Raw genomic sequence first — 14,465 nt, 5'->3', positions numbered from 1 at the left:
CAACTTGAGAGAAATATTTTCTCTCTCATAGAACACACAACAAGCCGACTAGGTAAATGGATAAACTATTCTACGATGGGGTTGTCTGTTGTTTCTATTCATTACTCTTTTTGTTTGCAGAGGAAAAGTTAATGTGGACTGTTCTTGCATCTTCAAAGTGTGCCTCGGCAGAAATATATTTTCATGTTCCATATTTCTTTGCCGTGGTGGCAAAGATTTTGCTAATAGTCAGTCCCTCTAGGATTTCGCAAATTTGTTCTGTGATTTCTGCAGCCAAAAATGCTTGATTTTGCGACACGCTCGTTAGCTGTTATTTTTGTTGGCAAATGAGATTTGATTTCTGTTCACTGTACTGCCTGTCAGCTATCAACAATCACCCATCATCTTCGCACGTGAATACGGTGACAGGCCAGGGGGAAAAAACTTTGTTGACTTGTGGTTGGATTGGGCCAGTTTCCATGGTAACAGTGCAGTAATTGGTAAAAATTGCAAACCTGCTTTTGATTGGACCCTTTTATGCGCTAAAAGTGCGGGGATTGGTCAAAATTGCGAGCTCTCAAATAATATGTGCTGATTGGCTGATTTTTGCATTGAATAATGTAATCGCTGAATCCTGGAGGGACTGAATAGTGCAGCACCACAACTAAATGACTACAGCGGAAACACTGTACTAAACTTAATTTTTAAAGATGCTCCGCAACTACTAAGTAGGCCCAAAATGTGTTTAGTTATTGGGTTATAATACTATATACCAGTGTGACAGTTGTACTAAACTCCTAAGGCATAAAAGTTATAAAATAATCAAAAGTTATTAAATAATCATTAATTAAATGACAACTGAACAGGTAAAGAGGTATGCTTGATAACCTATGCAGAAAATAGACATATGTTTTACATATAATTAGGCATAATGATTATGGCTATAGATTGCAGGAAAAAAATCCATCTTCAAGTACTTCATGCCCCCTCTAAAATAATGGGTGCATGACGCCCCTGTATGAAAGTGCTCTTATTTGCATCTACAGTATGTCAATGCAATGTGTTTGTAACCACAGTAAAATATGAAAAGGGTTTTGAATAAAGAAATCCAACCTTGAAGATTCAAATGTGATAATGGCTACAGCACTACACCACTGAATAATACCCAAGCATTCAATCATTTGTTTGTGCTGCCAGACACTGTGACTGACAGCGTTTTCTTTAGATTTTCAAAGCAAATTATTGACTGTATAAACAGTAATAATGTAAAAAGCTAAAGAAGTGGCATCCTTTTCATTTTTGAATAGTTCATGTTTTGTTCAGGTGACACATTTTTGTTCCGGTGACACATTTTTGCTAACATCGTCACGCTCAGCTTTTATGTGAAAAGAACAGAAGCATAATCATCCAGGAAGAGAGGCAGAGATGGATGCGATGATAAGCATGGAGAGTGCTATGTCTATTATACATAATAAAGAGACACTACACAATGTACTTTACCTCCAGCACTAAGAGTGGCTCTGTTCTGCTCTGTGATGGGGTTTGAGGTTTATGACAACAGTCAATAGCAATCCCCAAGGCTTTCCTCCTCCTAAGTGCAGGAGTAGTTTTCTCGATGGATTGAGTGCATTAACTTAATTTGGCTATCATTTGTATTTTCATGTGCATTACATCCTCTCCCATCCTCTCCTTATTACTCAGGCTGCTGTAGTACGGCTTCATAAGAAAATACCTGCCGTTTACCAACTGCCAAAGATCTAATAAAGTACTATCTCATCTTAATTTGAGTAAACAGTCACCTGACACGCCTCACTCTCCCACTTCTCCCTGTCTCTATATATGCGTCTCTCTTTCTCTTCCTATCTGTCTGTTTCTCCTTTTTTTCTCCTCACTCCCTCTCTCTCTCTCTCTCTCTGTCTCTCCATCTACTGCCCTCTTGTTGTAAACCACCCTTCCTCCACTGTGTCTCATGTGTCATTGGGCTCCTGTGGTCAGATCTCTGCTCTCCCCCAGTGATCAGACTATTCAGGCTGACTCTCTGTCCAGCTGTAGGGAGAGATGTTGTGGGAATGCAGATAGGGTACCTGCTTTGTCTGGACAGTCAGTCAGTGTGTGTAGTGCATGGTAGTGTGAGCCTGTCACACTAGGTGTGTGTGTACTGCTCTGTCACTGTTACGGCTTAATCTGACTGACTGCTCTCTGTCTTTCTCTTTATCTTCACAGACGCTGTATTTTGCTGCCGCCATGTCAACCCTGGCATCACCCTTCTTCCTGTTGTTCTGGCTCCTCCGATTGGCCAGCTCTGCGTTTCCAGAGGAACCGGGGCCTCTGAACTTTATCTCCATTGAAGGTAACACCTCTCTCTCATACTCAGTATGTATGGGTTTATTCTCACTCACAGGGTGTACAGCAGGGTTCCCCAACTGGCGGCCTGTGGGCCGAATTTGGCCCGCTGGCGGTTTTCTTTGGTCCCCAGAGGTTTCTGAGCCAAAAATATTGTATATATATTTTTTGTTTTGCATTTTCATTGTTGGACATAAAAGACTGTAAAAACACCAGGAAATCAGCTCTGAAATCAGGTCAAAAATAGTCAGGGCCTCACACGGAAGGTGTGGAGTAGTATAAGGGTGTAGGTTATGGAAGTAGGGTTAGAGTCTCACACGCAGGGTGTAGCTTGTAAGAGCGAGGTCAGGGCTGACATGCGTGGTGTGAGGAGTAGGGCAGTCAGTGAGTTGTGTGGGTGTGAGGTCAGAGTCAGGATTGAGGTCAGACCGATCCCACAGACGGCCAGACTCTGAGCCTCCTTCAGACCAGAACAGAGCTGACTATGATTGATCACAGCTCAATAGTGTCTTCCAAACATCTCCCAGCTGAATTCAGACCATTCTCAGGCTATCAACGCTAATACGTAGGACCAGAAGGGTCTCTGAAGTCCTGCAAGTCCTGCATGATTAGGGCAGTGATTAGGGCAGTCTATGCGGCCCACTAATCTACCCATCTTTGATGTGCAGAATAGATATGGACAGATATGGACAGAATAGATATGGACAGAATAGTGGGAGGACAGGACACAGAAGAAGGAGGAGGATAGGTTTTTCTTTACTCAGTCTCATATAGAGCCAGCAGTCTAGGCCTTTATCTGGGATGGGTAGATAGGGAACAGAGATGGACAGAATAGTGGAAGGACATAGCAGAAAAAGGAGGCGGCCAATGAGAGATGGCAGATCCTGTCTCCCATGGTAACCCAGCTGATGTATGGATCTCCCTCCCCTGTGTCCTCCCTCTGCTCTCTCCCCTCTCCGCTCACCCCCTAGAGAACTACTATCATGATAGGAAGGTGATGTAACTCTCTCTCTCTCTCTCTCTCTCTCTCTCTCTCAACAGTGGTTCACCGGTACCCAGTGTTTCTGGGTCGGCCACATCGTTCATCCCTGAGACAGGAGCCACTGCATATTCAGAGAGTCCTCAAGGTGAACCGGACCCTCTACATTGGAGCCAGGTATGTTTCTAGCCACAAGCAACCAAATGTATTCAGCCATCTTTTATAACCCTGCATTGTCGGTGTATCCTCAGTCACATATTCAAGTAAATGCAGTAATCTGTGGTGGGTGGGGTCGGACCAGAGGTCACACAGGTTGAGGAAGTCATGTTGTCTGCCCTCTCTAACCAGGAGCCAACCAGAAATAGAAAACACAAATCAATCTTCTTCTAATTCTCCAAAAGATGACTTAATGTCACAGACAATCTCCGTATTACTGGGAACTTATTAAAAAGACTCTATATATATATATATGTCCATGTAGGGCAGACATATGGTGGTGGTTACAGCAGAGGAGGTAGCTAGGCCATATACATCCCCAATTAGAAGCCCCATACTGGGTCATGAAATGACCCGATCTATGGCCTTTGGCGTTTCTCTAACTTCAAATCCAGAGGCCTAATAATAAATATGTAAATTCCTGCAGCATTTGGCTCCAGACACTCTGGCTACACAGCCTAATAATAAAACCTAAAGCCAAAATACGGGAGGGCTATAGTCACTGCTGCCTGTCTGACTGCAGGTTAGTGATAAAACGTAACCACATCCAGGAGACACTTTGACACATCTTTTAGTACCGCTGTTACAGGATAGAAAAGGTAAACTAATGCCTATGTCGCAGTGAACCGGATGATAGTGAAATCCAATAGCTTTATGGGACGAGAACGCTACCGTTGTAACAACGATGTATATTTATATATTTCTACATAAGTAGTGGTTAATAGCAGTCTTCGCAGTACCGACAGAAAGTGATCTGATTGGAAAGCAGGGGATTTATTTTGCCTGACTGTGTGTGTGTGTGTGTGTGTGTGTGCGCACCTGTGATGGTGTGTGTGTTGAGCTGGGCAGCCGAGTGCCAAGCAGTGAGAGATTTAAAAGTGCGAAGGCGCCTTTGGGGAGTACCTGTGGGGAGGCCGGCTGATTGGTTGAAAGCTGTAGCAGAGTGGCTAGCCTGATAAGAGGCTCCAGTGAGCCCAAATCCTGTCACCATTAGCATAGGTGTTCATACTGCAAGGACTATTAAAGCCCTGCCCGAGCCCCAAGTACTCGTGGGAAGCTACCACCGCTCTGTCACTCTGTCCTCTCCCATTTACTGGCTGATGACAGATGGAGAGAGAGGGAGGGAAAGAAAGAGAGAGGGGGAGAGAGAGAGTACACACACCTAGTCTCTCTACTGTATTAGCTAACCACGCTCCAGCGTTCTCCTCTCTGTAATCAGATGTGTGGACTCCCTGAACCTGTCACACAGCTCCAGATCCACTGGACTAATCCACACAAATAAAGCAATTGAGCAGTGTTCACCCGAAGAAGAGAGAGGTTACCAAGGAACGTGGCCAATACATGATTAATTGGTTTGCAATTGTGGCAAACCGTAAGATGATTTTACCATATGCAGCAGGAGGGAGGAAGTAGAATATATCTCTCCATTAGAGGCTGAAGAGTGAGAGTGAGCAGAGCCACTGGTCGTGACCATAGCCGTGGAGAGACACTGACCTCAGAGGTCACCGGGGGGGGGGGTCATCTAGAGCAGTGGTTCATAACCTTTTTTGTAGTGTAGGGATACCTTGATGGGATAAAACATTCTGTTGCACACCTAAAATGTCTCTATTCATTTATTTAGTGGTAATGACCTCAATCTTATCTGATCCATACTGCAAATCATCGATTTTCTTTGAAAAACATTTTTATAGATTAAATACTGTTGATTTGAACTATTTACATAGTTGGCATAGTCCCTTACTCATGATGATTAATTTGTGTGTACACCTTTAAGAGCATCCTGCAATCTGTGCCAGAAATATAAAAAATGTTGCTCCTGTAAAATAGGTCTTTAGTTTTGAACGTTTTGAGCTAGATAACCTGCGGTTTTCTACAAAGCGAGGCTCCGTTTGTTTCTCAGTTTGTTTTCAGTTTCATCTATTTGTGTGGCGTTCTCTGCAAAGTCAGTGTCTGCCGACTCAGAAAGGCTCAGAGAAGCTCAGTGTCTGAACGGCCCAAAAATAACCGTTTTTTTGTCAATTTTGGACAGTTCACAGGGTTCTTGCCTATAAATACGAGCGGCGATCCACACACATCTGTTAACTCAATTTGCAGGTCTTCAAATACCAGTCAGAAGAATTATGAGTGGTTGTCAAGGAGATTGACGGCCCAGCCTGCCTTCTGAGCATCCTGCAATATAAACAATGTAAAATGCAACAGTAAGGCAGAGATGGAGACAGAGTCAGATAGGAGAGACAGCAGAACAATCTTCAAACCTCTTCAAACCACAGCAGCCTTGGCTGCTCACCACACCGACTAGGAGGCCTGTTCACATTTTCATATGTTAATACTGGACAGGGCTGAAGTGCTCTAGATGTGATTATGCCACACAAACTGCTCTACTTCAATGTTTGTAGCCTGCTTAAACTTTGACTCAGCCCAATGAGCGAGGCACAGAGTAAGTGTATAGTAATTCTATCCACACTACTTAGCCATGTCCTGCATCGTGAGGGAGGTAACCTAGGGAGGGAATCATTTAGCAAACCTAGAGGAGCCACCAGTGAATAATTCACTAGAGTAGCGCTAAGGCTTACCCTGTTCCTCACCAGAGACACACACACACATGCACGCACACTCTGACGCGCACACGCACACATGCATGCAAACTCTGACACACACACAAACACTCAGAGAGATCCTGCCTTCTGCTGATGAGAGGAGTAAGGCAGAGCAATGCCGATGGGAGGAAGAGCAGGATCTAGGAGATAAGATCGATACTGCTGCAGTACAAGCTATGGCAGATCTACAGATTAGAACATTCAATGCCTGGTGTCTGAAAGGAGCTCAGCACAGCATGAGCCTCCATCTTATTCATGGTAAATACAGGTCTTTTATCAATATGCAACATCAGCTGTTAGTGTCTTCCTTAAGGTTCCTACCCTAACTCAGATTCCAAAGACACTTTCACAGGCACGACAACGTTATACAAGAATGATTAATGCATTAGCAGTGAGTGCAGTGCGGGGCAGTGAGTAGCGTGAATGCATGGAGATGGTATTATATGATGGGTCCTCTCATTGGCATTGTGTGCTGCTGTGTGGGGGTGGGTTATGAACGCGGGCAAACTGCTTGATTAAATCATCTATTAATTAAATTTCTTCCCAAGTGAGACAGATATGGAGAATTCAGGCCTCCCAGCAAAACCACATTTTGTCAACTCAAATGAGACTAAACAAAACCAAGGGGAAAAAACGAGTTCTTATTATGCAATTCTACATTTTTATTCATCACCCATAGCCTGAAATGCATCACATTACAGAACCACATTATACAGAACTGAATACAATTCCGTTTTATTCAGATTTTATTGTAAAATGTTGCATAGATATAGCCCACATATGTCATAGCCTACAGTGTATGAACAGACAAAGATGATGTGGATTCTTACATTTTCTCCAATCATTATTCTGTAGCATGTCCAGAATTGTCCATAGGACAGTAGAGTATTTGTAGAGGCATTATGTGCAAGAGCATGTGGACTGCAGTTGAGTGCCTGTCTAAGACTTAGCTTTGTCTTACTGTTGGCTGACTGCCATGCTCTTTGTCTGTCAGAGATGACCTTTTCCGTGTGGAGCTGGACAATGTGGCGGGAGACGAGATGTTCTACAGTAAGGTGAGGCCCTCTCCATGCACTCACACCTCAGTGACATCTTACAGTACTATCTGACCAGCTTAACTGACACTGTTGGACTGTCTGTCTGTGGCTAACTACTCTGTCCTCTGTCCTCTCTGTGTCTGTCTGTTGTAGAAGAGAACATGGGAGTCCAACAAAAATGACATCAGGACCTGCCGAATGAAGGGCAAGCACGAGGTGGGCTGGGGAATGCATCATCGTGCATCGCGCACACACAGACACACACACACACACTTACAGATTTGCACACATGCACACACGCACACACACAAACACACACTGAAACATGGCACAGGCCCCACTTTGCCACCTGGAGCAGGGCATTCATGGTGCCAACGGTTTGACTGGCATCCTGCTGGCTCTACCTAGTGGAGGGGGCACGACTATGTGTCACCCCAGTGTTCCTGCTCACCTAAATCATTACACACTTCACAGGTCTGTCCCTCCCACCCTTTACAAACATGGCCGCCCCGCAAACATTCCAGTTGCGGTGTGTGCCCTCACAAAATGGAGGGGAGCAGTGAAACCAAGGAGGTGAGCTGAGATGTGGTGAAGAATGAACAGTGAAACAGTCCCCACAGTCAACCCAACCCACGCATGACTACCTCAGCTATCTCTCACACACCCACTCTCTCTCCTCAGCCCTTCTCTCTCCCAGCCACCACATAGCGGATCAGTGCCTTCCTGTCTGACTTCAAACACATTACCCCAGCTCACACACCAACCGACCAGAGAATTATTGAAAGGTGTCTGTGTGGGAAAGTAAGGGGAGTGAAGGCAGTCCAGGTTGAGCCCCACCAGGCAGAAAAAATGACTGATTTAACACTGAAAATAACACCTGACATCAAATCTGTGTGAGACACCCCGAGACAAAGGCACAATGGAGAATGGGGAGAGGGAGGTGGAGGAAACAAAGACGGGTATGGGGGAGAGAGGGGGAGTCAGTCCCACCTGCATGCCCCTAAGGGGGGCCACAGGCCTGACTGAGAAGAATAAAAGGCCATCCTGGCCCTAATGACTGTGGTAATGCAGTGAGTCACACGGAAATGAGGCAGAGATAAGAGCACCAGGCCCCTCATCCTGATCTCTGTGGCCTGGCCTACACACACACACACACACACACACACACACACACACACACACACACACACACACACACACACACACACACACACACACACACACACACACACACACACACACACACACACACACACACACACACGCACACATGTACTGTACAGTGAGGTCCAAAATTATTGACACCCTTGATAAAGATGAGCTGAAATGACTGTATAAAATAAATAGGTAAAATACAGAGCTAAAGTCACTAGTGAAAGTCAACACACAGTCTTCACATTTTGACGCCTTAAAAATAAATCTTAAAAGGGATTACATTGGATTTTTTCCTACCAATTTTTTCTACCAATCTACACTATATATATATATATTAAATGAAGATGTGTTGATTGCATATGTCTTCACACCCTGAGTTAACACTTGGTGGAAGCACCATTAAAAGCTGTTAGCATCTGTGAATCTTTTTGAATAAGATTCTACCAACCTTCCACATCTCTTAGGGCAACATATATCCATTATTTATGTCAAAATTGCTCAACCTCAGTAAATTTGTTTGGGAATCATTGATGGACACTAATACTCAAATCTTGTCTCTGGTTTTCAAGCAGATTTAAGTCAGACTGAGACTGGACTATTCAGGAAAGCCGCTGGTGTGTTTTTGGCATTTAAATGTGTGTAATTGTCCCACTATCCCAGGGTTAGGTTTTCAGAAGACTACTGTGGGTTTTCCTCTAACTTTTTACCTGGGCCATGCTTTCATATTTATTTTAATCATGACAAACTCCCCAGTCCCTGCCGGTGACCAGCATGCCCATAACATGATGCTATACCTGAAAATACAGAGAATCAACAACTTTGCATTCACTCCACATCACTGGCCTGTATGACAAAATGAAAAGAAGGAAGCCTGTGTAAAAAAAAAAAAAAAAATCCACTCCAAATCATACATTCTGTTTGCAACAAGTACTTTAAGTAATACTGTAAGACAAAGAGGGAAAAATAAACCCTCTGTATTGTAGTGGCAGCATTATGTTATCGGTATGCTTCTCACCAACAGGGACTGGGGAGTTTGTCAGGATCAAAACAAATATGAAAGGAGCAAACCCAGGTAAAACATTACAGGAAAACCTTCCTATGTCTTCTGAAAACCTAACCCTGGGATAGTTTTTTATTTTTCAGTGAGACAATTACACACATTTTAATGACAAAGACACAACAGAATGGCTGTCCAAGAGTTGTTAAGTGTTCCTGAGTGGACCAGTCTCAGTCCTGAAGGTTTGAATATTGCTATCGATCAATGACTCCCAACCAAGTTTTCTGAGCTTGAGCAGTTTTGACAAAAACAATAGACATACAGTATGTTGCCCAAAGAGTTGTGCTAAGTTGGTAGAATCTTAGCCCGTTTTCACATTGACGATAGCAAAGGGACATTTTCGGGAGGTTCTCGAGAGGCATCAAATCTCGAGAGACAGTACTATTGTGTAAACTTGTGAAATGATCACCTCTCGCTCAAAAGTTGGCCCCTCCCAGCAGGGCAGTGTGAACAGAATTGTCTCATTGAGCGCAACACTCCCACAGTATAAATGGTAATAGCAGAGCAATGTTTTTGAAACAGAGCAATGTTTTTTTTATGTCGATACTATCTCAAAATGTTGACATATGTAAGTCAACATTTTGAGATATGCAAGTCACACTACGTGAACATTTTGAGATAGTAGATTATACAAATATATATATATATATATATATATATATATATATATATATATATATATATATATATATATATATACTGCTCAAAAAAATAAAGGGAACACTTAAACAACACATCCTAGATCTGAATGAAAGAAATAATCTTATTAAATACTTTTTTCTTTACATAGTTGAATGTGCTGACAACAAAACCACACAAAAATAATCAATGGAAATACAATTTATCAACCCATGGAGGTCTGGATTTGGAGTCACACTCAAAATTAAAGTGGAAAACCACACTACAGGCTGATCCAACTTTGATGTAATGTCCTTAAAACAAGTCAAAATGAGTCTCAGTAGTGTGTGTGGCCTCCATGTGCCTGTATGACCTCCCTACAACGCCTGGGCATGCTCCTGATGAGGTGGCGGATGGTCTCCTGAGGGATCTCCTCCCAGACCTGGACTAAAGCATCCGCCAACTCCTGGACAGTCTGTGGTGCAACGTGGCGTTGGTGGATGGAGCAAGACATGATGTCCCAGATGTGCTCAATTGGATTCAGGTCTGGAGAATGGGCGGGCCAGTCCATAGCATCAATGCCTTCCTCTTGCAGGAACTGCTGACATACTCCAGCCACATGAGGTCTAGCATTGTCTTGCATTAGGAGGAACCCAGGGCCAACCGCACCAGCATATGGTCTCACAAGGGGTCTGAGGATCTCATCTCGGTACCTAATGGCAGTCAGGCTACCTCTGGCGAGCACATGGAGGGCTGTGCGGCCCCCCAAAGAAATGCCCCCCCACACCATGACTGACCCACCGCCAAACCGGTCATACTGGAGGATGTTGCAGGCAGCAGAACGTTCTCCACGGCGTCTCCAGACTCTGTCACGTCTGTCACGTGCTCAGTGTGAACCTGCTTTCATCTGTGAAGAGCACAGGGCGCCAGTGGCGAATTTGCCAATCTTGGTGTTCTCTGGCAAATGCCAAATGTCCTGCACGGTGTTGGGCTGTAAGCACAATCCCCACCTGTGGACGTCGGGCCCTCATACCACCCTCATGGAGTCTGTTTCTGACCGTTTGAGCAGACACATGCACATTTGTGGCCTGCTGGAGGTCATTTTGCAGGGCTCTGGCAGTGTTCCTGTTCCTCCTTGTACAAAGGCGGAGGTAGCGGTCCTGCTGCTGGGTTGTTGCCCTCCTACGGCCTCCTCCATGTCTCCTGATGTACTGGCCTGTCTCCTGGTAGCGCCTCCATGCTCTGGACACTACGCTGAGAGACACAGCAAACCTTCTTGCCACAGCTCGCATTGATGTGCCATCCTGGATGAGCTGCACTACCTGAGCCACTTGTGTGGGTTGTAGACTCCGTCTCATGCTACCACTAGAGTGAAAGCACCGCCAGCATTCAAAAGTGACCAAAACATCAGCCAGGAAGCATAGGAACTGAGAAGTGGTCTGTGGTCCCCACCTGCCGAACCACTCCTTTATTGGGGGTGTCTTGCTAATTGCCTATAATTTCCACCTGTTGTCTATTCCATTTGCACAACAGCATGTGAAATTTATTGTCAATCAGTGTTGCTTCCTAAGTGGACAGTTTGATTTCACAGAAGTATGATTGACTTGGAGTTACATTGTGTTGTTTAAGTGTTCCCTTTATTTTTTTGAGCAGTGTATATGTATTTTTTTTACATTTCTAACATTGTGTGGTGATTTCAGAGGTGCCACCACAGGTCACAGAGTGGTGGGTGGGGGAGTTGATTTCCTAACCAGGTAAAACTCTGGGTGTGACATTAGTAATACATCAGCTGTAAAAAAACGGTTTATATGGGCTATGATGGGACCAGATTTTTTCTAATCAAGTCATATGTTGTTTTAAAAAAAACTTTTAAACAACAGTACTTTGCCCATCTTCCCAATGCTTTTGTGCCAATATATTTTATTAAATCAAATCAAATCAAATTTATTTATATAGCCCTTCGTACATCAGCTGATATCTCAAAGTGCTGTACAGAAACCCAGCCTAAAACCCCAAACAGCAAGCAATGCATGTGAAATCAAAAGGGCTGGGGAAAATGCCAACTCGCCACACGTTTGCCAGTGGCCCTGCTGTGCTGAACTCTGCAACATGGATTGATGGAAATAGCCACACAATGCTACAAATCAAGAAACAGAACCTATATATATGATTTATATGTATCTGCAGTGTATATGTATTTTATTTTTGGGTGGGGGGAATGGTCTTCCACATAATAGCTCAACATCTCAACACGTTTTCAGTGGCAATTTGATTTTGCCACATGTAGCCTAATGATTTGCATGATATTTATAAAAATTAGGTAGGCCTACTGCACTTTTATATTTGTATAAGAGGGTTAATTGTTCATTTTTGATAGGATAATGTTACTTGATGAAGATATGTTGTTAGCTTTAGCTAGCAGTAACTGTGCTTTTGTCTTAGAGCTACAGATGAGAAAATAAACCCTCTAATTGTCTGCACATTCTTGTGAATTGTTGCATTATTCAAGATTGTAATATGGTTTTGTTGCAATAAGGATGAGTCTATATGGTAGATAAATTAAGAGTTGCTCTCTTGACATTAGCTAGTAGCTAGCTAGCTAGTAGAATCGTTTTCAATGCTTAGCCTCCTGGCTAGTGGCTACTGTGACATTTACAGTACTTTTGAGCTGCAACGCAAGCATGTCTTTCGGTTCATGACATTCCCATCACTAATGTGAATTCATTCACAGCTGTAATTGCTGCCAAAGGTGCTTCTACCAAGTATTAACTCTGGGGTATGAAGACATACGCAATCAAGACATCTTATTTTTTGGGGGTTATTTTCTACTCATGCATTCTCATTTCGACACCAAACCCACCAGAGCTTTATTTTCATGTCACCCAACAAATGTTAATGCTTGGAGTTTGCTAAACAACATTGGCACTGGATTGGAACCGGTGCTTTGTTGAAAATAGAGCTCTTTGGCCATACATACCAGTGGTGGGTTTGGTGTCGAAATGAGAATGCATGAGCAGAAAATAACCCCACGCATACCTACTGTAAAATACGGTGGTGGATTTTTGATGGTATGGTGATATGTTGCGTCCACTGGTCCTGGGGCCCTTGTTACGTTCAACTGCATCATGAACTTAACCCAGTACCAGGATATTTTAGCCAAAAACCTGGTTGCCTCTGCCTGGAGGCTGAAACTTGAGTGCAAGTGAATCTTCCAGCAAGACAATAACCCTAAGCACACATCAAAATCCAAAAAGAAGTGGTTAGTTGGCCAAGAAAATCAACATTTTGGAATGGCCATCTCAGTCTCCGACTTGAAACCCATTGAAAACCTGTGGTTTGAATTGAAGAGGGCCGTCCATAAGCTCAGACAAAGGATATCAAGGATCTGGAAAGATTCTCTATGGAGGAATAGTCTAAGATCCCACTCAATGTGTTCTCCAATTTCATAAAACATTTAAGAAAATGGCTCAGTGATGTTATTGTCACAAGGTAAGGTATTGAAACATATTGAAAACAGTGGTGTCAATAATGTTTCCCCTACCATTTAAAAAATATATATTACTTGTAAAACAAAATCTCTTTCTCTGAGAAATTCTATCAGTATAAAATAATATAATTTCCCATTTTGGGGTGGCATACAATATAGCTCAGTATTTGAATAATTTATCTTGTACTGTATTTTCTACAGTAATTTCTTATACAGTCATCTTTATCAAGGTTGTCAATCATTTCGGACCCCACTATACATACACACACTCAGGGCTGGATTAAGAAATCATAGGCCCAGGCTCTTTTTTTTTTTTTTTTGTAGCCCCCCCTTTTAAAACGCATTTCATGCGATTCTACATAATTTACATGACAAAAAAAACATTAGCTGAATCTTTTTTAATACCACCGAAATGAGTGGCTGCTCTGACTGAAAAACTGAGATCAATCTGGTCTTGAATTCAAACCAACAATAGCCCAGGCTAATGAAGTGACGCACTGTTGTACAATATCAGGAGGAAAAATATATATATACAGTATTTATAGCATAGGCTACAGTAGGATACTTAACACAGTACCAGTCAAAAGTTTGGACACACCTACTCCTTCCAGGGTTTTTATTTATTTTTACTATTTTCTACATTGTAGAATAATAGTGAAGACATCAACACTATGAAATAACACATGGAATCATGTAGTAACCAGAGAAGTGTTAAACAAATAATTTTATGTTTGATATTCTTCAACGTAGCCACCCTTTTGCCTTGATGACAGCTTTGCACACTCTTGGCATTCTCTCAACAAGCTTCACCTGGAATGCTTTTCCAACAGTCTTGAAGGAGTTCCCACATATGCTGAGCACTTGTTGGCTGATTTTGTAGAAAATAGTACAAATAAAGAAACCCCAGTTTTTTTTTTACTGGTACTGTACAATTACCAGTGGCACACTGACTCACCTAATGATGAAGATGAAGCCTTAGGCTACTCACGGTGATGGC

At 43.0% G+C, this 14,465-nt stretch overlaps 1 protein-coding gene across 3 annotated transcripts in view; it reads left to right on the top strand.

The window, feature by feature from the left end:
• Nucleotides 1-14,465, top strand: part of sema6bb (sema domain, transmembrane domain (TM), and cytoplasmic domain, (semaphorin) 6Bb) — a 135,055-nt gene that overhangs the window by 60,888 nt on the left and 59,702 nt on the right. For all 3 annotated transcript variants that reach the window (XM_014216459.3, XM_014216458.3, XM_014216456.3), the window contains exons 2-5: nt 2,203-2,329; nt 3,364-3,478; nt 7,109-7,169; nt 7,305-7,367. In XM_014216459.3, the coding sequence (XP_014071934.3) occupies nt 2,224-2,329; nt 3,364-3,478; nt 7,109-7,169; nt 7,305-7,367 (345 nt within the window). In that variant the 5' untranslated portion in view covers nt 2,203-2,223. The remainder of the gene's footprint in view (nt 1-2,202; nt 2,330-3,363; nt 3,479-7,108; nt 7,170-7,304; nt 7,368-14,465) is intronic.

The sequence above is a fragment of the Salmo salar genome, chromosome 10 (assembly GCF_965601325.2).
Source record: "Salmo salar chromosome 10, fSalSal1, whole genome shotgun sequence".
Taxonomy (NCBI): Eukaryota; Metazoa; Chordata; class Actinopteri; order Salmoniformes; family Salmonidae; genus Salmo; species Salmo salar.
The sequence above is the reverse complement of the archived record's forward strand: the minus strand, read 5'-3'. Positions and strand labels throughout refer to the sequence as shown.